The 26,417-nt window shown below is 41.2% G+C and overlaps 2 protein-coding genes across 3 annotated transcripts in view; one reads left to right on the plus strand and one right to left on the minus strand.

The window, feature by feature from the left end:
* Positions 1 to 5,607: 5,607 nt before the first annotated feature.
* LOC147019476 (hepatocyte nuclear factor 3-beta-like) lies at positions 5,608 to 10,527 on the minus strand. 2 transcript variants are annotated; one of them, XM_085893997.1, is made up of 2 exons: positions 10,188 to 10,527; positions 5,608 to 9,524 (listed from the first exon to the last, which is right to left on the minus strand). In XM_085893997.1, exons 1-2 carry the CDS (start codon positions 10,272 to 10,274, stop codon positions 8,229 to 8,231), a joined length of 1,383 nt encoding a protein of 460 aa, XP_085750123.1. In that variant the 5' UTR covers positions 10,275 to 10,527; the 3' UTR covers positions 5,608 to 8,228. The 2 variants fall into 2 exon arrangements, with proteins under 2 accessions (XP_085750123.1, XP_085750124.1); XM_085893998.1 differs by having other exon boundaries at positions 10,087 to 10,205.
* Positions 10,528 to 10,667: 140 nt separating this feature from the next.
* Positions 10,668 to 26,417, plus strand: part of LOC147019477 (histamine H2 receptor-like) — an 80,985-nt gene continuing 65,235 nt past the window's right edge. Inside the window, exon 1 of the mRNA XM_085893999.1 lies at positions 10,668 to 10,836. Within this exon, the coding sequence (XP_085750125.1) occupies positions 10,668 to 10,836 (169 nt within the window). The remainder of the gene's footprint in view (positions 10,837 to 26,417) is intronic.

Raw genomic sequence — 26,417 nt, forward strand, 5'->3', positions numbered from 1 at the left:
GGAGCAAAGAGATCTCCGGTTAACGGTGTAACGGTGGACAATTTCAAATGAAGAGTCTTCAGTTCACTGAATAAAATGATCGAGGAGGATGCGTGTATGTATGTATATGTATGTGTTGGGGTTGGAGTGACATTTTTCTTACCTTACTCCACTCCAAAAAACAGTAATTAGAATCTCATTACATTGCCTATCGGAGCGAGACGAACTGCTTTGCCAATTCGAAAGGTTCCTTTAATTAAAAACGGAAACAAAAGTTTATTTTTTTCAAAAACAGTGTTGGCTCTCTGATGCACTGGGTTGCACCTGACCCACCAAGGTGGAGGTTTACAGTTTGATCCCTTTCCACTCTTCCAGGTGATCAGTCATTCGAATGGCACAAGACTAGCGGATACTCGTGGAAATTCCGTGTAATACAAGATGTACCTTCAACATTATTACACAAACAATAGTTCCTTGATTAAATCAACCTTCCACACCCACCCCAAGTCCTCAACTCCCCCTCCCCCCCCAAACTCCAAGTCCTCACCCCCCTCGCCACAACCTCAAGGATTCAATCCCCTCCCCATCACAAGGCCCCAACTTTATTTATTTATATATTTCATTAATTGCTTCCAGTGAAGTGAAAAATTGTTTTCGATTCACTATCAATAATGAATGAGTACGTCATGTGCCTATTATAAACGATTTTACCGTCACAATTGTAAAAGGTCACCAAGTTACAACAGATTACTTTGAACTCCCCTCCCCCCTCTCCCCCATTTCCCCCCCCCCTCCCCACTGCAAAAAAAAAATTCACATCCGACAGATAAAACAAACTTGGAAATCATTTTAAGCCTCACCTGTGAAGTCCATGTCGACAAGTCAGGTGTACATTTCAATATCTTAGTCCTCATAAGTCATGTAAGTTAAAAACTCCATATTATTCCGCCTGGATTCGTCTAAAAAAGTAGAGAAGGAACACGATTAGAGTACGCATCTGATTAGAGTCCTTTAAATTAACATTAACCCTAAAATAACATCCCATAAAATAACATCCCAAAACAACATCCCACGAACATGACGTGTAATCGCCATCGCTGGCTCGTAGTCGCGTTTTCAGGCAGGTAGCGTGTCCAGGTGTGCGTGCGTTGTATGTGCTCCAGATTTAAAAGGTGGGGTGAGACCTTCAAATGTGAGTCACTTATCACACGACGTATCGTATTGTGATTACTCTTTGATTCTCGCTTTTTGCGAATCAACCTTTCGGTAAAGATTATTGTAAAGCCTTGATAAGCCGAGGTGATGACGCATAATATAAACGGATGAGTCGTTTCATTACCGCCCGTAAACAAGGATCAGAGAGGGGTCGCCGAGCCGAGCCCCCCCCCGTCGGGCCGCGGAACCTTGTTGGAAAAGCCCTTCGTCTCCTTCTTTAACACGCGCATTATGACGTCACTTCATAGACGAAACGTATTCACGACCCCGCACAAGAATTGTTTGTGGTTTGAAAACATCTCATGTCGAAACTATTACCACGATTATGTTAATAAGGCTTCGTTATGAGGCTCGTTGAGCAAAACAGCTTGGTTTCAAAACGATGGTGATGGAGAGCCGACAGACGATGACACGTGAGAGATGGAGTCACCAGCTCGAAACTATACCCACTCCCTCCCCATGAAGAACTAGTCCATGAAGACGCTATCTAGGAATCTTTTGGACCGACTGTCAACCGGTTTTCTCAACACCCCACCCTTGTATCGGTAAACAAAACGCACCATATAAATATTATTATTATTTATTTTTACTATTCATATATTTTATTGTTATTATTATTATTATCGTGAAATTTCAGCAAGAAGTCCGTGGCTTTTTAAAGAAGGGTGTTCGTACTCGAGTTGAACGTTTTTATTTGTTTAACGAACAACGGTGAACAGCAAAATGTAAACGGACATAAATTATTTGAAGGCAGGCCACGGATTTATTGATCTCTTCTTCTTCTTCCTCTTTCGGCTTGCTCCCGTTAGGGGTCGCCACAGCCACGGATTTATTGATCTGTCTTTCCATAAAGCACAGTCTTCATGATGATGTAAGTCAGTGGTCCCCAACCTTTTGATCCCACGGGCCGCATTCACTACTCCCAAGGATGTTGGGAGCCAGAAAAAAAATTGATGCATTTTATTGAGAAACTTGATACTGTCACACAACGTTTGTGTTGAGAAATCGATACAATGTTTGGGGTTTATTGGAGTATTGTTTTTTTAATTAATAAATTTTATATGTATTCGATCGATCGATTGTTCACGCACTGTAATTCTGAACAAATTTCCGTTCGGGTTGTAATTAATTTTAAATACTGCCGCAAGATGCCGGAAGGTAAAATCAAATTGATGTGATTCCTCCCTGCGGTAAGCGGCAGTGGCCGACAGTGGCATTGTGTAAAGCTTTTCAGGTCATGGCGCCGGCTGGCAGTGGTATTGTGTAAACCCCTTTAAAATTGCTACATGGAAATGCGTTTTGATTGGAAAGTCCTCTTGGGCCGCAGTATCAGGCTCCGCAGGCCGCATGTGGCCCACGGGCCGCAGGTTGGGGACCAATGATGTAAGTGCATATCAGAGCTGTGTTCATTTTCCAAGTTTCTTGTGGAGCACTCGCTAAGTGGCTTAAGCACTCAAGCAAGCACTCCGTTCGCAAGAGTAAGCCATTGTATGCCGGTACCATGAACAAATATTCACAATTCCTGCCCGAATCAGCCAAGGGGCTTCCGATTCGGCGACCATTTGAAGTGCTTCCCGGGCACCACCAATGTTGTGATTCATGAATGAATAAATAAATAAATAAATATTGTGATTCCAGAGGGTATAGCCATGACTCGAATGAAGTTTAAGGTTTGGCCGAGTTCCTGAGAGTCCGAGCGCGGGATTTTTGCGCACACCGATGGTCGCAGCGAAATGAATGAATCAAGTTCACACTGACAACAAACACAAAGAGAAAACAATGAATGAACGAACGATCGATTCGATGATCATGAATGAAAATCAGCTGCGATGTTCGTCGTTGGCCTTGGACAGGGGGAGGTAGTTGGTGCTTCGGTGCCGAACACCTCCAGCGGTGCTGTGTCGCGGCACGTGCGAGCCAATGGGCCGGAACGCGAGACCTCGTGGCCTGGCCCGTCCCGCCCAGGCCGTTAACGCCCGCTGCGTTTTGCCGGTCGAGCCGAGCGTCCCAGCGGGAAGCCATTACCGAGAGCTAAACGTCCATTTGATATTTTTTCCCGCCGGCGTCGTGGGTGTCCCGCGCTTCCGACCTGACGCATACGAATCGCCCGTCCGGCCTCGCCTTGCATATCGCAGGCTTGCAGAATACCCGGCGATCGGCATTGATGGTGGTCCGATCTTCTCAATGACCATTTATTTGACGCTCTTGCAAATCCTCCCGTTCGATTGCAATTTTGGCACCGACTCGCCGTTGTGGGTTCTATGTAGGAGGAGGCCTCGGTACCAAACTAATTATGTAATGTTCATCGCATCGATCACATCGGGGTACGGGAAATATTGCATGGTGTCGTCCTGTGATCATCGCAGTCTCCAAATGTTTGTTGGACACAACTTAACGACTGCACTGCACACCATGCAATCAAAAGAATCTTCCCACAAGGAAAGATGCCGCTGTGACCTCATTGATGACTTTATCGATCGTCAGATTCATCAATGAGAAACAAATGCGCAATGTGTCAATTAGAGGGGAGAAAAACAATATATTGCTCGGAAGTTAAAATAACATCCCATAATAACCCCAAAATAACATCCCACAAAAAACATTGAAATAACATCCAACAATAAACATTTAAATAACATCAGACAATAACATTGAAATAACATCCCACATTAACCCCCAAATAAGATCCCATAATAACATTAAAATAACATTCCACAATAACATTAAAATAACATCCCACATTAACCACAAAATAACATCCCACAAAATATCCCAAAATAACATCCCATAAAATAACATCCCACAATAACATTAAAATAAATCCCACATTAACCCTAAAATAACATTCCATAAAAATCCCAAAATAACATACAAAAAAATAACATCCCACAAAATAACATCCCATAATAACATTAAAATAACATCCCACAATAAACAGTGAAATAACATCCCACATTAACCCCAAAATAACATCTCATAATAATACTAAAATAACATCCCACATTAACCCCAAAATAACATTAAAATAACATTCCACAATAACATCCCACAATAACATTAAAATAACATCCCATAAAAGAACATCCCACAAAATGACATCCCACAATAACATTAAAATAACATAACATCCCACAAAATAACATCCCAAAATAACAACCCACAATAAAATCCCAAAACAACATTGAAATAACATCCCACAAAATAACATCCCACAGTAACATCCCAAAATAACATCCCACAAAACATTGAAATAACATCCCACAATAACATTCCAAAACAACATTTAAATAACATCCTAAAATAACATCCCAAAATAACATCCCACAATAACATTAAAATAACATCCCACATTAACCCTAAAATAACATCCTACAAAATAACATCCCACAATAACATCCCAAAACATGGAAATAACATCCCACAATAACATCGCATAATAACATCCCACAAAATAACATCCCACAAAAACATTGAAATAACATCCCACAATAACATTCCAAAACAACATTGAAATAACATCCCACAAAATAGAATCCCACAATGACTTCCCACAAAATATCCCAAAATAACATTCCAAAAAAACATCCCACAAAATAATATCCAACAAAATAACATCCCAAAATAACATACCACATTAACCCTGAAATAACATGCCGCAATAACATCCCACAAAAATATTCCACAATAACATCCCACAAAATATCCTAAAATAACCACACAAAAATATTGAAATAACATCCCACAATAACATCCCAAAATAACATCCCAAAACAACATCCCAAAATAACATCCCAAAACATTGAAATAACATCCCACAAAATAACAGCCCAAAATAACACACCACAACATCCCACAATAAGATCCCACAAAACAACATCCCACAATAACATCCCACAAAAACATCCCACAAAATAACATCCCACAATAACATCCCGCAATAACATCCCACAAAATAACATCCCACAAAAATATTGAAATAACATCCCAAAATAACATCCCACAAAGACATCCCAAAATAATAATATCACACAAGAACATCCCAAAAAAACATCCCCAAAGAACATCCCAGCCATTGCACTCACGTGATGCGGGAAGTCTCTTAAAAACCCTGCTATAGTTTCTTAACGATATCGCAATTAACGAAATGTTCATGATGAACCAACGGATTGCATTTTCATTATGATGTCGGTAATTATTCCATCATATTAACTATTACATTTTATTTTTTAACCTTCCCCGCCCACTCCACCACCCTCATCCATTTCATAATTCCGCTTATGTTGTGCAATCACTTATGGTGCTTCAAAAAATGAAAATGAACAGTCTTGAGTTTGAGTTATTTTTCACATCTGATGCAGAAAAGAAATACGAAACAAAGCACGACAACAACAACAACAACAACAACAACCAAAGTAACAGAAATACATATATTTTAATGCAATGTGTGTTACGTTACATTTTATAAACTGTGGAATTCATTGACGTTGATTGCTGGTACAATTGGTAAAACGTACTGAACAGACTTTAATTCAAGTAATAAATTAAATATATTACATTTCAAACCATCGAATGATATATGAATGACTTGTTAAAACTCTCATGGCCCATGTGAGAAACGACAAAGTGCAACAACAGCAATTGGAGATGAATTCCACAACATCTCAGCGCACTTGTCCGAAGACGCGCGTTTTGTGGTGCGCACGTCGTAAGCCTGCCAAAGGGTCGTTTACTATGAGGGTCAATCACAAGGTTATCCGAACAATAGATACTCACAGGAGTACAGCAGCAGCCAACGTTCATTATTTCATTTATCATTTCCATAATAATAATGACAATGGAGCCTGAACTCTTCACAGATCTTCGGGGCCTTCACGACTAGTCGATAAACATTTCATTTATATACAGAACTCCTGACACACACACATTATATATATATATATATATATATATATATATATATATATATATATATATATATATATATATATATATATATGTATGTATACACACACACACTTCATCATAACTCTGAAACAGTTTTTTGGCAGGGCTGATGCTGGGTGGTTTGCCATTGCCTTCCAAGCAGTCAGTAAGTCAATTTCCAGATCTTGTAATTTATTCAGGGTGCCGGCGATAGTTCACCTACACTGTGGGATCCTTAGCATCCATCAACTAATGCTGCCAGACTGGACATCCAGTTTAACGTCCATCCTCGGGACGGCACACACATTGATGTATCGTGCCCTGCCTGTGAAACACCAGGATGGGAATTCATAGTTAGGCCGATATTGTGTGTGTGTGTATATATATATATATATATATATATATATATATATATATATATATATATATATATATATATATATATATATATATATATATATATATATATATATATATATATATATATATACACACACACACACAAACATACTCTCGAACACGATAGCCCAGAGGTATGCGCACTCAACGCTGAGTTGTCTGCTGTCTTGTGTACGTTCAAATCTTGACACAGCCATAAAGTAACTATTGCTCTGGCATTTCAGATGAAGGGGGTTGCGTGCCAACCATCCCACCATGTCTTTCATGGAGTAGGCGAGTTATCGCCGGTATGCTGAACAAATTAAATATTCCTGTTACTTCCAGTCTAAAATCAGGCCTAGTTAGTGAAAGACGTCGGACAAGAACATTCCAAACCGACGCCACCGGATGCCCTTCCTGACGCAACCCTGGTCGCCTCTTACGACACAGGGATAAGCATTGGGTTTCACCATGATTCTGGGCTGCCCTACACCCTCTCATCGCGTGGCCCAGTGCAGGGCTCCCGTCCTCAAGCGATCCTCCAACCCAAGCCTCCGAGTAGCCGGATTACAGGCGCACGCCACTACGCCCGGTTCAATATATATATATATATATATATATATATATATATATATATATATATATATATATATATATATATATATATATATATATATATATATATATATATATATATATATATATATATATATATATATATATATATATATATATTACCAAGCTTGCATACTAAAAACTCGGCTCACCGTCACACGATCCCTTTGAAATTGCTGTGGCACTTAGCGGACATGCCGACAATGTTTGGGAAGTCTTGGCGTTCCATAGTACCACTTGTATTTTGCACAATGCGTATTTTTGTCATTCCCCGTGTACGGTCTGTCGTCTGCTACTAGCTATGTTGTACTGCTATCCCGTGCTTGTGCATGGGTATCGCTAGTGTGTATATATATATATATATATATATATATATATATATATATATATATATATATATATATATATATATATATATATATATATATATATATATATATATATATATATATATATATATATGTCAGGAAATATTCAGCCTTATTAATTATATATTGAAAAACAATAAACGTTGGCTTTTGTTGAACTCCCATGAGTAACGCGTTCAGAGAAGCTTGTGAACAGTCATCCCACGTAACAGAGGAATAAAATTTTGTACAACCTCTAATAATCAATTAAAATCACAAAAGGTACATTTTTTGGATTATTAAGAAATTATGTCATTAATTTACAGTATCTCTTTTCGATGCTGACAGTCTTCAAAACTGTACATTCAAAGCAGCAGGAAACAGTAATTAAATAAGATGCTGCCGGAGATGGAAAACCAGCAGATGCTCTTTTTGGTAGTATCACATGAACCAATCCGCAAACCACTAACCCGGGCTCGTACAAATGGCGGGCGGACCGTGTCCTGGGAGATGGTGGACATCCGACACTCATTGTCCGCAGAGCGTTCCAAAAGGAATTCAGTTGTAAACAATAGACAATTAATATTTCCCCCAATTATAATGCATTCACTCGGCTCCCGAGGGTGCTGGAATGCAGATTAGTGATAAATATTCATTTCTGGGTGGAATACCAATTATTTGGAACGAAAAGAATTGCTTCGAGGCAAAAAACCCCCCAAAAAAACAGACAAAAAGAAACAAAAGAAATTGTTCTTGAGGAGCACAATCAGCTCAAGATGAATTCATGATGGGCCTGGAGTACACACCTTGGTAATAGGATGCATCGCTCGTCATTGGCAGAGTATCCATGGTCACCTTCGGTGCCAATGAGGGCATGCTAAGTGCACCTGACACGGAGGAGTCGAACCCGGGGTATTGCATGACCTGCTCATACGCTTTGAAGTCCAGTTTGTGGGGGTGTTGCTGCATCAATTGTTGCTGCTGTTGGCTGCTAGACATAAGGCTGGTGATAGAAAAGGGATGGCTAAAGTAATTTGGGTCGACCTTAAGGTGTCCGTGAGAATCGCTGAGAGACAGGTGTTGGAGTACGTTGTTCCCGTGTGGCTCGACGCTCATCAAAGACTGAGCAGGAGAGGGCGTGTGATGTTCGGACCTCAACGGGCTGAGGCACGTCCGGGCCGGAGGTTTCATGTCGGCCATCGGTGAGTTCTGATCCACCAAAGATGGCGAACCGCCGATGGTCGCGGTGTCCGGTCCCGTCACCGTCGCATTCGTCGTCACGCAAGTCGTCGTTCCACTGTGTCCGCTCGCATCCTGTTGATGCCTCGCTGCCTCTTGCGCCTGCAACTTCTGTGCGATCTTCTTCTCGCACTTGAAGCGCTTCTGGCGTCTCAAGTAGCAGCCATTCTCGAACATGTTACCTGATTCTGGATGCAGTGCCCAGAAAGATCCTTTCCCTGGCTTGTCCGGTGAACGTGGAACCTTAACGAAGCAATCGTTGAAAGAAAGCGAATGGCGGATTGAGTTCTGCCAGCGCTGCTGATTCTGGCGGTAGAAAGGGAACAGGTCCATGATCCACTGATATATCTCGTTGAGGGTCATCATCTTGTTGGGGGATTGCTGAATGGCCATTGTGATAAGAGAGATGTATGAATATGGTGGCTTGGCATGAGTATAGTTCCGTCTGTAAGCCTTGGGGTCTCTGGGTGCACGAGCACAAAGCCCTCCCTGGCCGTACCCACCCAAAGGACTAACGGATGGAGCGACACCACTATATGCCCCCAACGTTTGCATGGTGCCATTTTGTGCCACGGCCATGGAGTTCATACCCGGACTAACAGCATTGCCCATGTGACCCAGTCCACCTCCCAGAGGGGGAATCCCCGATCCCAGAGGAACCGAAGCAGTTGCAGCCATTGCACCCATTGGCGGTGGTGCCCCCATTGGTGCTCCTCCAGCATATGATGACATGGACATTGGGGGTAAAGAACTGGAGCTACTGATGTAAGTATTCATGACCGCCATTCCTCCCATACTGGGGTTCATTGATGATTGGGTAGAATAAGCCTTGGGAGGACAGGCAGGGGGTGGGATGGCAAACACACAATAGGTATTAATTAAATGACAAGAGTGTAAAGTAAAAAAAAAAAAAAGAGTCAAAGGAAATCGCCCCAAACAAGGCAGATCGCCACTCCAGGTAACCGCCTATAACACATTTTCAATAATACACCTTCATGAAATGGTAAAAAAAAAACTTGTAAAACAGGTGAGTACAAAAGTTTTTAAAGTAAATAACAACAATATTGTAATGATAAAATATTAAAAGTAAAGGCTCATTAATTGTAAAAAAAAATATATTAATTTATATCAAACTTGCAAAATATAAAATGTTCGTTCATTGATGTTCAAAGTGATCGACAATTGAGGCCACGGACTTCATGATCACCTTTCAAATAATATGACGCGCTGCTTACAGGTAAAGCAATTGAACACGGACTCGTGTGTAAAGGTAGTTTTGAATGGAGTGTGTGTGTGTGTGTGTGTGTGTGTGTGTGTGTGTGTGTGTGTGTGTGTGTGTGTGTGTGTGTGTGTGTGTGTGTGTGTGTGTGTGTGTGTGTGAGAGAGATACCCGGGTAGATTAGTAGTAGTAGTAGTAGTAGTAGTAGTAGTAGTAGTAGTAGTAGTAGTAATAATACGTGGTGCGATGTTGTGCGCGCTCGGTGTGCATACCTCGTTCGGATCCCCGTAGTAGCTGTTCCAATCGATCTCATGAGCCTCCATTTTGATTGAATTATAAATCGCCGAAGACGTGAGCATGCCTCGTGACCGGCTCGTGAGAAGAAAACCAGCGACTCGAAGCGCTGCGCCCGTCGCACTCGCCCTCTCAACTCCGAATGGTCGTGCCCCCTTCGCTATGTCCGCAACGCTTAAATAGTATCTCGCCAAGTCGGGAAAAGGCAGGAGGAGGAGGAGGAGAAGGAAGAGTAGTGTGAGGGATATATATATGTATATGTGAACATACGCACTCGGAGCACTCTTGCGCCGAGTGCCGAGTGCCTGGCCGCGAGGCGGCACGGTGCGTTTCCTCCTTATAAGTCTCTTACCGGTGAGACAGCTCCTCCCTCGGCCCTCCCACCTGGCCTGGCGCCCGTCGCGCTAATCCGCTTCGGCCCGTCCGTACTCGTGCATAATGCCAGGCTCGTCCCGTGCATGTCCCCGTCCCGTGCGGCGAGCGAGCCGTGCGATCGTCCGGCGAGAGACGCAATCATCGCAAGCGACGTGTGCAGCGCCGGGCGCAGCGGGGGCGCCGTCGCGACCCGACTATCTCTCGCTGGCTTCGGTGCCCATTGTCTCCGAGTAGAAGAGTCACAGTTTGCAGGTAAATAGGAAAACAATGCACTGATAGCGAACCGAAGCCGATAAAAGTGACTTATGCTCGGACATTTTAATCGTTCGGGGATTGCACCGAGATAAAGAGGAATACATTTCCTGCATCCCGACGAGGCGCGTCTCTCTCTCTCTCTCTCTCTCTCTCTCCATGAAGCCATTCATTTGTGATTCAGGATGAACTTTTGGTGCACAGAGACAGACAGAGACAGAGATAGACAGAGACAGAGACAGATGAGAGAACATTAGAGAAGGAATTAAAAGAGTTGCCTGATCACGACCTCCTTGGATGGACGATGATTCTTGACCCCGGCCCCGCATCGTGTTCGCCCGGCTCGTTGTGGCCAATCAAAGCCCTGCCACGGTGGAGACCCGCAGTGCCAACACCGCACAACGACTTTCTAAACTGTATTAATTGCTCAGACAATATTGATGGCAAACATTTTGTGAAAACAGCTCTGCGGATATCCAAATATAAAAACCATTCAAAACTGCTTTCCCAGGCGTATGAAAAGCCCTCTCGATGCTGTTACTCTGATCCTTTTGACAGGTTCGAGTGCAAAAACCAATATTTGGGAGAGAATCAAAGCTTTGCACTTCAACTCTTATTCCTCTTATTCTTCTTATTCTTCTGCTGAACGGTGACTCCTCGTACTTCATGATGCGAGTGCAAACATTTTGCATATATCACCTTGTATATTATTACTCCATCAGTGTAGTGTATATAAACCACAGTGTAGTGTGTTGTACCTTCAGGAAATGACAAAATACGACTGAACTGATTATTACTTGATAGCCTCATTATGACTGAACTCATTCTCCAAACTCCAGAAAGAGTATTATTGTTGTATCTTGTATACTCTCACTCTATACTGTACAGTATCAACAAAGAAATAAATACATATACAGTATAAATAAATATATATACAGAATAAATAAATATACAGTACAAATATATATATATATATATATATATATATATATATATATATATATATATATATATATATATATATATATATATATATATATATATATAATTATCCCTGTGTCGTAAGAGGCGACCAGGGTTGCGTCAGGAAGGGCATCCGGCGTAAAACATATGCCAAATCACTATGCGGATCATACGGATGATCCGCTGTGGCGACCCCTAACAGGACCAGCCGAAAGAAGAAGATATATATATATATATATATATATATATATATATATATATATATATATATATATATATATATATATATATATACAGAATAAATAAATATAAGTATACAGCATGAATAAATATAAATATACAGTGTTAATATATATATATATATATATATATATATATATATATATATGTATATATATATATATATATATATATATATATATATATATATATATATATATATATATATGAAGTTGTGGGAAAGAGTAGTGGAAGCTCGGTTGAGAGGAGAGGTGACGATCTGTGAGCAGCAATATGGGTTTATGCCAGGAAAGAGCACCACTGATGCGATGTTTGCTTTGAGAATGTTGATGGAGAAGTATAGGGAAGGCCAGAAAGAGTTACATTGTGTGTTTGTGGATTTAGAGAAAGCTTATGATAGGGTGCCAAGAGAGGAGTTGTGGCATTGTATGAGGAAGTCGGGAGTGGTGGAGAAGTATGTGAGGATCGTGCAGGATATGTATGAGGACAGTGTGACAGCGGTGAGGTGTGCGGTAGGAATGACGGACCGGTTTAAGGTTAAAGTGGGATTGCACCAAGGATCGACTCTGAGCCCTTTCCTGTTTGCAATGGTGATGGACAGGTTGACAGACGAGATCAGACTGGAGTCTCCATGGACCATGATGTTCGCGGATGACATCATGATCTGTAGGGAGAGTAGGGAGCAGGCTGAATCGAGCCTTGAGAGGTGGAGGTACGCACTGGAGAGAAGGGGAATGTTAGTCAGTAGGAGAAAGACGGAGTACATGTGCGTAAATGAGAGGGAGGGTGGTGGTATGGTGCGGTTGCAAGGAGTTGAGGTGGGGAAGGTGGATTGGTTTAAATACTTGGGATCAACTGTCCAAAGTAACGGAGAGTGTGGGAGAGAAGTGAAAAGAGAGTGCAGGCAGGATGGAGTGGGTGGAGAAGAGTTGCAGGAGTGATTTGTGACAGAAGGGTAGCTGCAAGAGTGAAGGGGAAAGTATATAAGACGGTAGTGAGACCAGCTATGTTGTATGGTTTGGAGGCGGTGGTGCTAACAAAAAGACAGGAAGCGGAGCTGGAGGTGGCAGAGTTAAAGATGCTGCGATTCTCGTTGGGAGTGACGAGGATGGATAGGATAAGAAATGAGTGTATTAGAGGGACAGCGCAGGTAGGACGGTTTGGAGACAAAGTGAGAGAGGCGAGATTGCGATGGTTTGGACATGTGCACAGGAGGGAAACGGGGTATATCGGGAGAAGGATGTTGAAGATGGAGCCGCCAGGCAGGAGGAGAAGAGGAAGGCCAAAGAAGAGGTTCATGGATGCGGTGAGGGCGGACATGCGGGTGGTTGGAGTGTCAATGGAAGATGTGGAGGATAGAGCAAAATGGAGACAGTTGGTCCGCTGTGGCGACCCCTAGCGGGAGCAAGCCGAAAGAGGAAGAAGAAGATATATATATATATATATATATACAGAATAAATAAATATGCATCCAGTGTAAATATATATATATATATATATATATATATATATATATATATATATATATATATATATATATACATATATATATATATATATATATATATATATATATATATATAAATATATATACAGAATAGATAAATATAAGTATACAGCATGAATAAATATAGTGTTAATATATACAGTATATATATATATATATATATATATATATATATATATATATATATACAGAATAGATAAATATAAGTATACATCCAGTGAAAAAATATATATACAGGATAAATAAATAAATATACATCCAGTGAAAAAATATATATATATATATATATATATATATATATATATATATATATATATATATGTGCAGTGTAAATAAATAAACAGTATAAATATATATAGATATGTATGTATATATATATATATATATATATATATATATATATATATATATATATATATATATATATATATATATGCAGTATGAAAAAGAAATGATAATATACAGTATAAACAAACCAACAAATGAATACACAGAATAAATAAATAAATACACAGCATGCATAAATAAATAATTATATACAGTATAAATACACAAATAAATAAATATACAGTGTAAATAAACAAATAAATGCACAGTATAAATAAATATATACACAGCATGAATATATATATATATATATATATATATATATATATATATATATATATATATATATATATATATATATATATATATACAGTATATACTGAAAATATTCATATAAATATTCATACTGTATATATGTAGTGCATAATATATATATATATATATATATATATATATATATATATATATATATACATATATATATATATATATATATATATATATATCACCGGATGGCCATTGTCAGTCCGTACTCTGGTGTTAATCACAGAGAGAGACTTGTGGTGAAACATCATCATTTCAGAGTAATCTTAACAATACTCGTGGTGGAACAATCAAACCAACATGGATTTATTAATGGCGTTATTTTATTGTCTTAATCTGCTGATATTGCTTGTTCACTCATTTTTCATCGTGAAATGTTTTAAGCACATGCAGCTCACTCATGTCTAATGCTGTTAATTGTGACCTTTTGCTGGAGTGGAAATGCAAGTGACCACATGATGTGATTGAGCTCACACAGCCGACTATTACTGCTACTGCCACAACTATAATGATGACGATTTCTTTAACGGCACTGATTATTCCCACCTTATTGTAAGGTTGCTCAGGGAATGTTTTTGTCTTTCACCCAGAAGCTGGCCAAGGGAAGCAGTTCGACTGGAAGTTGCGGGAATGAGTAATTTGTTCAGGTTGCCAGTGATAACTCGCCTACTCTTCACGAAAGGCACCATTGGATCTTTAACTAATGCTCGTACACCCAGAAATTAACAGTCAACATCCATCTGATGGTGCACCGATTGATGTATTGCCCGGCATGTGAAACACCAGGCTGACAGTTTGTAGCTGGGTCCAGATTTGAACCCAGGGTAGACAGCTTGGAGTAGAATAAAGAAGTTGTCATGCTGGTGAAGGCTGGTGTCGATGTCCGTCGGTAGACAGGTAAAACAATGGATGAAATCAACAGGACGTTGATCGAGGTGTGTTAACCGCACGGGAAGCGAGAAGCTGACGTTTCGGGCATTAAGCCCTCTTTTGCTCCAAGGAAGGATCAATGTCTGAAACGTCAGCTTCCGCATGCATACCCCAATCAACAACCTGTTCGTTTTCTCCATTAGACAGCCCAGAGGTGTGGTGTGTGCGCAAACCTTTGGGCGATCCTCGCAGCCGTGAGCCCACACAGACGACATGTACACAGTTTCCTTTCCCCTTTATTTCCTCATGTTACTGTGTATGAGGACTCTTCAAAATTGATCGATCGCGGCGAGGTGCTCACAGTCGGCAAAGAAACGCCTTTTATTTAATTCCCCCATAAATAAATAAATATACATTATATGTCTGTGTGTGTGTGTGTGTGTGTGTGGTGTGTGTGTGTGTGTGTGTGTGTGTGTGTGTGTGTGTGTGTGTGTGTGTGTGTGTGTGTGTGTGTGTGTGTGTGTGTGTGTGTGTGTACCTCGTTGTGATAACATTTTTAACACCGTGTGCTAAATTTCTTTGGATGTAAAACAAAATTGTGTGATGAAGGTTCTAAATTCTCTTTCCACAAAGAATATACTGTATAATGGACCTTTGTTATCATCATCGTCATCATCATGTATCACGCACAATGCAGAGTTGTTGGTGCTTCTGAAGCTGTTACGAGGCCACAATCCTGGTCGAGTCACCACTCAAACTGGGTAAGTACCATTGTTGCATGAAAGGTAAATGTACACATGTCTATGCATTTCACTGACTTCAAGGGCAGGTGTATGATATTGTATTATAGGGAAAGGGAGGGGAGGGGGTCCTTCGGACAGTTTGTGTGTGTGTGGTTGAGGAGGTGAAGGGGGTGGGGGTTATTCTCTAGCGACCATGTAATAGCTCGCTAGCCCACCCTAAAGGAGTATCTAAAGCACTCCCTCTCTCATGTGTGTGCAGCAGTATCATCGATACACTGAAACAGGTGTGTGCATCATACACCTAGCCCTCCCTCTTCCATCGCATCACATCCGTTGATTGCAAAATATGATCACATGATGCGTTGGTGATAAAGAGGGAAATATTGATGAATCGTTGTTTATTTTGAATCCATAAATAAATGCTCACGGTTCGATTTATAAGGGCCCCGTGGTCGGCGGTGGGGGGCTGCTGTGTGGTGAGTGGTTCGTGTGAATCTTCGAACCGCACCTTTATTGTATGTCATGCTCCACCGCACTTGTTACCTGATCGAGTTAACAGGAAGCAAAGTTAACGATATCGACTGCGGGTTTGGCTGGCGACGAATTGCAATCTCTTTACGACGGACAAAGCGCGGCGTTTGCTGCGAAAAAGGCCAAAAGTTCGTGTCCTCGGTGTGACCAGGTAAGCAAAGAAATGCTCGGGCACAGCTCGGTCCCTAAATGTGTGGCGGGGGCTTGGGCTTGGGGCCAACAGTGCCTCGGTTCTTATCGCATGAACGAATCTTCGATTCCCTATAATCCGATCCGTCCCCCCATTTGTGGAATCCGCAAGTCCTGCGCAACACGAATTAGTCTCATTTATCCAACTCGACTTCCTTCCTCCAATTCTACTTTGTACATAAAATAAAATAAAAATTTCCCCATTAAATGGAAGTATGCCTCTTGATTCCTCGGAGAGGCTTCTTCACAGTGTTCGCACAAAGGTATCAAATGGCTGCATCATGTTTAAACAGGAGTCGGATCATGTTTGTCCTGGAGTGTTTTTCCGTGCAGTGCGTGACGTCTGATGCTCTATAATGTGTGATGCCAGTTGCACTCAGATGTCGGAGCACAAAAAGAATGAGTGCAAGAAAGAACAACTGTATTATCATTATAGCAAAAGGTATACTCATCTGTGCTGGAAGAATAGCTCACAGGTATCGCACTTACCTTTGAGCTGTCAAGTCTGGGTTTGATTCCTGACCTGACTCTGTAAGCTGTATGGTTGGTGTTGTGCAGAAAGGGTGGTGCATCACTGAATGCACCCTATGTTAGATGGGATGTAGAGCTGACTGTCACATCTGCTGGCATTAGTTGGTGGATTGTGCATATCTCATGAAATATTTTGCAAAGAGTAGGCCGTTGTATTCTTTCCAGGGAGGGAATCTAATTGTGATTCTACAACATGGTAGAATTTCCCGGCCCTTTATGCTCGTGCCAATAACCTACAAGGTATTCATATAATCATTGTACCATCCAATCATCCTCCCTTGTCAAGTCGATCATTTGCAACTGTAAGCAGTGTGGATCATCCGTCCTGTTATTTACACCCACAGCTCGACAAGAAGGCATCGTTCATTATGATTCCTACTTGGGTCAGGCAGTTCCGCCTGAGTAAGCAGAGATAAAATGATGTCGCGTGAAGAATTTGCAGGGATAAAAACTATAGAAACTAGAGAGGTCTTAGAACGCCTTACCCCATACGGTCTTGATAAACAAGGACATGAGCGGGGTCGACAAGCAACACATTTGATTGGTTGAGATGATGTAGTTATATTATGTCCCAAGTACTGCGAAACGGAAGGGTTTTGAAAGTGCTAAAAGGGTGATTTGTGTTCTACAGTGTTCAAGTGTTTAGTTCAATTTCAATAAAATAAAGATTTTAAACGCTGTAGAAAAATTATTTTCCCAAGTTTACCGCAGTTGATACAGCATCTTTTACACCACATTATTGAACATGTTACATGAGTTATTCGTGCCCGTTGTTTGTGTCCTTTATGACGTCCTTAAAAACAGCATTTTTCCTGTTTGGAATGATTTTCAATTTTGTTTCACGACCAGACAGGCAGACAGAGTAAATATAAATATAAATATGTATATAAATATGTATATAAATATGTATATATATATATATATATATATATATATATATATATATATATATATATATATATATATATATATATATATATCTTACTCCTCTGCAAATGTGCAATCGGGACAAATTCAGAGCTAAAGAGCTGCTAAACTCCACGTTCGTTTTCCAATTCATGTTCCAATTTGTGTTCAAAATATAACATTCAAATGAAATCAAGTTGTCCCTTGATCATAAACTGATGTTGTAGACAGAAGGACAGATGGACAGACAGAAGTGAACCAATTGCTTAACCTTAATTTTTGCTACGTGTGCACGGGGTAAAGATGAAGGAAGCTCATCATCATCGTCATCATCATCATCATCATCATCATCATCATCATCATCATGAAGTTTCCAGTCCATGGCAGGATGAATGATTCGCTCAATTTGTTACACAGTGGACAAAAGCACCATTTTTACACCATGGCACCACATGGGTTTAAGGATTGAAAAAGGCCATGCTCCAAAAAATTGTATAACCAGAAGAGTTCCGCATGACGTCATAATCCTTCTTTACCCAACAAAACAAACAAAAGGGTAAAATTAGATTATAAGATCCCATGGTGAGATTTTAAGTTATTACGTTTATGTTTTTAAGGTGAAGGAATTCATTGGTGCCCAGAAGCTTGTCTACCCTGCACTGATCTTTACAACGGTCAAAAAGAACTTGTTCATACATCATAATCATAACTTCAATTAAATAAATAAATAAACTATTTGGAAAGCTCCAGAAATGTCCAAAAGTTCTGATGATAAAGTCCCGAATGTGTGCGATAAGTAAAAAGTAATCAATCGCGATTCCTGATCCGATCATATAATTACTCGAGACAACTTGCATCGATCAGGGCATGTCAGAAATACATGTTTATGCTTATGCAGACATTATGACATCATTCCCTCTCCCATGGAAGTTGCAGTGAAGCAAGGAATACCACGGTTTGATTCTTTGTTGCGTCTTTAGCGGTAAATTTCCATGTGTTACCGACTTTGTTTATTACCTATAATAACATTTTAAATGTGTAAACCGATATGGCATCAGAATGACATTATCAAACCTCCAATATCAGTTGCAATGAAGCATATGACACTACATTTTAATTATTGACTGCAAGCACCAATAGTTCGAGGGTTACAGTCTTCTTCATATTCTTTGCCGGCCAAATTATTACTACATTCTTGGCACAAGTCTTTCACAACCTCGCCGGCCAGGCCTGGCGTTTGACGAAGATTAGAGCAGGAATTTAGGATTTGATCAGGGTGCTGGCGATAGCTTGCCTACTCTTTGAGAAGGACACCATGGGATATTTAGCATCCACCAACAACCAATGCTGGAAAGCAGGTCCACCGTTTTAACATCCTCATGGATGGTGCACAGACTGATGTATTGCTATGTATGTGAAACACCAGGGTAACAGTTTATAGCTCAATCGAGATTCAAATCAAATTATAAGGATTAGAAAAGCTCGACAGAAGAGGTGGGAATTCAAGAAGATTGATATCCTAATTCCTAACCTTATGGTAGTTCTTAAATTTGAAATTTACATCACAACTTATTACCCTGCATGCGCAGCGAAAAGCGGGGTGAAGAAATTCGTTCACTTTGTCTGTCTGCAGAAATCAGTCCATGGTCATAGAACGACTTTATTTCAATTAAATTTTATATTTTGAACACTGCAGAACACAAATCGGAAAATGGATTGGAACACGAACCCGCCGTTTAGTAGAACTTTGGCTCTGAATTTGTCAAATTGTACGGAATCTCGCCCTGATCACACATGAGCACGGAGGAGTACGGTGATTGTTTCCACTCTGTCTGCCTGACAGTCAAACAAAATTTAAAATAATTCCAAGTGGAAAACTTACTGGTTTTAAGGACATCCTAAAGGACACAAACAACAGGCAAGAATAACTAATGTAACCTGTTAAATAAGGTGATGTAAAAGACATTGCATCAATGGTGTTAAACGCCCAAAAAAGTTTTTTCCCTTTTTTTCTTCTACAGCCTTTAAAATCTTTATTTTATTTAAATTGAATTATATACTTGAATAATGTAGAACACAAATAGCCTTCTTGCCATTTCTAAAAACTTACAGTTTAGCAATACTTGCACAATATTATGTCATTCACACGATCTCGACCAATCAAATATTCCGCTCGCACCCTCAGTGTTGGGGAATATCGAAATTCAGACTCATAATAAATATCAATTGTGCTTGGAATCACAAAGGAAGTGTTAAAAAAAGACCCTTTCTACCCAACTCCTTTTCTTAAGACTGTACATTGTTTCTCCAGATCCTCTGAATTCTCTTGTTTCCTTATCTTCAGCATCTCTCTGCTTATCATTTGGTAGTTGTCGAAATTTTTTTGGGCGAACAACGTTCTTTACTCGGATTCAATAGGTACAAAGAGCTGCATTGTGTTTCTTGGATTCCGGATTCTTTAACTCTCTGTGTGTTCATAAAGCAGCAACAGAGCGTTAGATGTTATACAATGTGCTTAGATGTTATACACAAAATAAAAACAAAGGACAAACCATAAGTTTTCATGGAGAGTGCAGTATGAACATCACCTTCATCCAAGTTCACCTAAATGCTGACATGATTTTGAAATGAAAGCAGATGATTGGTAATAAAATATTTTTCTTTCGATTTATTTATAGGCTGCCAGGATAACCTAGATGTATGTATACGTACTGGCGATTGAGCTGTCTAGCCTGGGTTTGAATGTCGACCCAGTTATAAACTGTCATCCTCGTATGTGTACAGTCCATCAGAAGGACGCGATGCAAGATGACCCGTCTGTCAGTTTTGCTTTTTGCTGGACGTTAAAGATCCCACAGTGACTTTCATGAAGAGTACAGTGATATATCGCCGGAACGCTGAACAAATTACCCATTCCTTCCTCCTTCAGTCAAGTATCCTGCGTCAGAGTGGCGACACATCACGTTCAGGATTGGTTCGAACTTTGAAATGTTTCTCCATTGGTCGAAGCTCTGTCAACAGCAGGGGCCTTCAATATTGATATTGATATTAATTGTATACACTTGTGTAAATTAAAATGAATAGAAATAATAGTGAGTCTTTGACTAATTTGAGTATCTCATTCCTATAACCTTTTGAATGCCCCTTGTACTTCTTGAAATCTGCTACAAAGGGGGGAAAATCCACCATATTCAGCATGTTTACCATATTGTAGTTCTAAATGGAACTCCACCAAGTAAGATTTACCATATCGTCGAGCTGTTTGCATTTCTTGGACGAATGTGATTATCTCGTTAGTGAAACATTTTGAACACCCTTGGATTTTCACTTTACATCAATAGCTGTACAGTTATACCCCCTTTGAAGACCCTACTTCACTGATGACTCAGCTTAACGCAAATTCGTTGTCCCTGCAGCAACTGATAAGCCGCTGCATCACTGCCAGCTTATCTGGAATAAACCCAGAACTGCTCTTCTCTGCAAAACATTTTCTTCAACAAAGATAAGTGTAAGTCCTAACTTTTGCATTAAGATCGAAAATATTGTAGAGAAAACCCTTCTAAGTATCACCCAGCTTCCAATCTTTAACTTTGACTTTGGAAAGAACCTGACATGACGAATAGTTTATGATGTTTCAACTCCATATCAATACTGCAAAGGTATGTACGACAGTAATAACGATAATGATGATAATAATAACAACGCGCTTTATAACTAGGAGCAGTTATACCGGGGCCCAAACTGCCCCGCTTTGAAAGGACATGTGACTCCTGACGCAATTGGCATCAAACTTGTTTTCTTCGTGGATGGTCTATCACATATTTAAAGTCTCCAATTGATCGATAAGGTTTAGGTCTCTATTCAATATGGCTACCAGACCATGTGACCGCTGAAGTTTTAATTTTTAAACTATACTCCCCATAGATAGTCAATCATACAAAATTAAGTTTCGTATCTATTGGTTGAGCGGTTTGAGACAAGAAGATCTGACAAAGAGTTCAGAATGTTTCAACTACATATCAATCCTGCAATGGTATGCATGATGACAATAATAATGATAAAATAATAATAATGATGATGATAGTTCAAGCACTTTCAAAGAACTGTGTATTAAAAAATTAACGACATTTGACAATTATTTACATCATAACGATGTCATTGATAAACTTCGCATTTTCGCATTACCGATAACTTCTGAATACTTTCCTTTTTGGCAAACATTTTGTGCTTGTTAATAGTTTATTGCGACTCATTTAACATGAGCTCAGAAAGATTGAAAAAGTAAAGTGGATCAACCTGGAACATGTTCAGTCGTGGGGATAACCAGATTTTGCAATAACTATAGCAGTGCAACATCACATGTGGATCTTTGGGGGTATGAGGTCCAGATGATTTGGACACCCAATTTGCCAATGCGAAAATAAGGAAGAAGCAGGAATGGTGGAGATTCCTTATTACGGGTGATTTCCAAGCTTTCTGTATGATTTCTAGTCTGGCTGAATGGTACAGCCTAAGTGCATGTATCTTTGAGCTGTCAAGTCTGGGTTTGATTCCCAACATGAACTGAACTGCTTTGCAGGCAGGGAGTTCCATCACAAAGTCCTTTGGATGGACGTTTCGCTGGGTGCCCTGTCTGCTGTAGCATTAATTGGTAGTCGTTATGGCTACCATGGTGTCTTTGGCTGGTACCCTGCCAGCCAAACCCCTGCCAAGAAAGGGACAATGAGGTGTATGTATAAGTAAAAAAATACATTTATATCTTTTCTTACTAATTACATGTAGGCCGACTTGTATAATCTAAAATAAAAAAAAACATTGGCGTGTATTAGACTGTTGTGAATACCTCGATCATACAGAATTTTGAACACCACTTTTCACCAGTACTCCAGGGGCCTCTGTTTGGCCATCCCAGAGGCAGATGCCTGGCTCATCCCCATTTCCTTGGGATGCTGATAGACCTGCTGCAACCATGAGGCACATGGTCGGCCCATTGGCCTCCTCCACTCACAAGGCTCCCTTGCTGAGAGAATCTGGTGAGCAGGATCAAGGTCAGGAAAACGAGCCACATGTCCATACAGCAAGAGCTGATGCTCACAGACGATGCAGGTAAAAAATCTCATTTGATTCTCTCTCAGCAACCGCTCATTGTACACAAAGTCCAACCAGCGATAGCCAAGGATTCTCCAAAGAGACCTTGCACCAAATGAATTAAGTCTCTGTCTCAGATCCCTGGTCAGAGTTCAAGGCTCACATCTGTAGAGCAAGACTGGAGGTACAAAGGACTTGAAAAATTGGACTTTCGTCCTCCGACACAGGTACTGACAGTGCCACACCCCATGATCCACTGAATCCACGACACCCCAGGCCCGACCCAGACATCTATTGTCCTCTGGCTCACCGCCAGCAGAGATATGAATATCCCTGGCAAGGTAATTGAATCTCTCCATGACTTCAACATCCTCACCACAAACAGGTACAGACAAGATAGCAGCATCCAATATGTCATTGAAAGCCTGGATCTTAGTTTTGACCCAGGAAACCCCTAATCCCAGCAGCTCAGACTCCTCATTCAGCACCTAAAATGTCCCCAAAAGGACACCCAGAGTCTGCTCCAAGATGACTGCATCATCTGCGAAATCAAGGTCAGAGATCTTGACATTCCCGAATGATGCACCACAGCTTGATCTCTCCAACATCCTCCCTATAATCCATTCCGTACAAGTGCTGAAAAGTGTGGGAGCCAGGACACACCCCGTCGAACTTCAATAACAACTGTAAATAAGTCTGACAAGGTGTCACCACATCTCACAGCACTCTCAGGACCAGAGTAGAGTTCAGACATCAGATTGATCAGATTTGGTGGCACCCCACGAAGACCTAGAATCCTCCAGAGGGCATCCCGATTCACTGAATCGAACGCTTTGCAGAGATCAACATAGGGTGCAAGTCGCCCCTGCCAAAACTCTCATCTGCATTTGGTGAGGACCCGAAGAGCAAGGAGGTGGTCAATCGTTGACCTCTTTGGTGTAAAGCCTGACTGCTCTGGGCGCTGGTGCTCAAGCAGATGGTGACGAACCCTATCAAGAATTATCCGAGCAAAGACCTTGCCCTGCACTGAGAGCAGCGTCACCCCTTGGTAGTTGTTGCATTCCTGGTGATCACCCTTCCTTTTCCAGAGAGGAACAGCAAGGCCCCTCTTCCAATGAGTTGGGATGATGCTTGTTTTCCAGGCAGAGCATAGGACTGCATGCATCGACACGAGTACAGCATTTCTACCAGAATTGAGAAATTCAGCATGGATGCCACAGATCACAGGAGCTTCACCCCATTTCATCCAGTTCACCGCAGCCTGTGTTTCCACAAATGAAGGTGGATCACAGTTGATTGGAGGGTCAGCAATAGGGATAGCAACACCTCTGACATCCAACTCAACAGCTGGTGGATCACCTGCTACAGCTGCTCAAAGTAACCGGCCCAGCAGGCCTCCACTTCAGACTCATCTGTCGAGAGTCCACCACCCTCCGTTCGAACTGCAATACACTGAGGGACGGGCTCGGAGGAATGCAATTAAATGCACAAATTCCCCTGTAAGCAGGAAGAGAATCACTTGACCACAAGTGATGCTCTACCCCCTCATAGATTCCTCGCACATAGGCCTCCTTGTCTACTCTCAGTGCACGTACAGCTTTATGCCTCAATTCCCTGAACAGTTCAGCTCTTCCAATAAACCTGGCCCTCTGACTCTGGTCATGGTATCCAATGTCCCTTGAGACAAAAAATTCATCTTCGCCCTCCGGTGAGTTACAAGACATCCATCGGCAACGTCAAAGATGGTGGTCTTGAAGGCATTCCACAACTCTACAGGATTCCCGAAAGCAACCAGACCCCCCCAAATCCCCACTCAGCCTGTTCACAATCTCCTCAGCTCCCCTTTCATCCTTGAGCTTGCCAACATCCAGCCTAGGCTGGGATGGTACCATTCTCCTGGATTTAAGCTGCAACTTCAGAGTTTCTACCACAAGCTTGTGGTCAATATTGAGTAACTGAGCACTCTGGTGGACCCAGCAGTTCTGGATCATCCTCCAGCAACCATCAACGAGCACATAGTCAATGTCCTTTGCCACACCACCAGCATTGGAATACCAAGTCCAGCGATGAACCTGTGGTTGCTGAAACCATGAACCCACCACCCTAAGTCCATGACGTCTTGCAAAGTCAAGGAACTTAGTGTGATTCCGGTTCATTGTTTCAGACCCATGATGACAAACACATGTCTCATAACCATCCCTATCAGCTCCAGTTAATGCATTGAATTCCCCCAAGACTAGAGAGTATCTTGCCTGGGGCAATGACAAACTACAGACTCCAGCATGGCATACAATGCGTACTTCATTGTGAGATGACTCACCTCAGTCGGAGCATATACAGAGACCAGGGAAACGACACCCAAGGAATGATGAATCCTTGGTCTCATAATATGCTCATTGACCGGTGTTATCTCAATTATCATTGGAGTCAGCTTATTGGACACAGCCACAGCAACTCCTTGGGCATGGTAACCATCAGAGTGACCAGACCAATAGTAGGTGAAACCACCTGCCATGACCTCGCCACTATCCGGTCACGACCACGTGACTTAGGGTCCTCCGCCTAATGAATACTGTTTACCTAAAAGTCACGTGATCTAACTACCGAGAGACACACCCTCGGAACACACTTGCTCAAACCGGATCACCTTACCAGATCTGATGCAGCCGAGCGGAACTGCCAAGCACGTATGGCTCGGAAACAGATCGTTGGGGAATAACGTCCCGGCTAAACGATGGTGCAAACCATGCTGGACCAATGAAGGAAAAGACAAAAACAATCTGGGAACATTTCTAAGCAAAGAATTTATTTACAATGGCAAGGAAAAATATGTGGCACATTGAATGGGGTTTATTTGTATGTACAACAGGAAATAGCAAGGAATTCGTGGGGTGTGGCAAAAGGCAAGCAGATTACAAAAGAAGACACAGAGCAGAGTTATCCCATTATACCTTCCACAATCTGAACTTAAACTAGGACAGGAGCCATCACATACATACACACACACAAACCCGAGGAAGATTAGATATAGCCCAGAGAGAAAGAGAGCAGATGAGGAAAAACGACCTCTTAATACCTGGTGCAATCGGCAGACCAATGCAACTCAGAATGCTTTGGGAGAGGTAGGTGGGAGGAATAATAGTGGTGTCTAAGGTGTGGGAATGGGGGGGGGGGTGCGGTGTCGTGCCAGAGGAAATGGGATTACGAGTCAATACTGGTGCTCTTTGTGCATCCAAAGAAGACAGGATAGAGAGGTGGATAGAGGGGAGAATAGATGCGTGAGGTGAAAGATCCCTAACCTAGTCGTGTGAAGGTCTGTTTGTGTAGTGTGTACCTCCGTGGGATGCTCTGCCTGATTGTTC

Source organism: Eptatretus burgeri, chromosome 9 (genome assembly GCF_056783735.1).
Source record: "Eptatretus burgeri isolate ZD-2024b chromosome 9, Ebu_testis_v1, whole genome shotgun sequence".
Classification (NCBI taxonomy): domain Eukaryota; kingdom Metazoa; phylum Chordata; class Myxini; order Myxiniformes; family Myxinidae; genus Eptatretus; species Eptatretus burgeri.

Bases quoted from the DNA above. Each gene is read 5' to 3' on its own strand.
- LOC147019476 (XM_085893997.1), bottom strand. From the start codon at position 10,274: ATGCTCACGTCTTCGGCGATTTATAATTCAATCAAAATGGAGGCTCAT. The intron at 9,525-10,187 runs GTATGCACACCG...TGTCCTCCCAAG, and splicing joins ACTACGGGGATCCGAACGAG to GCTTATTCTACCCAATCATC.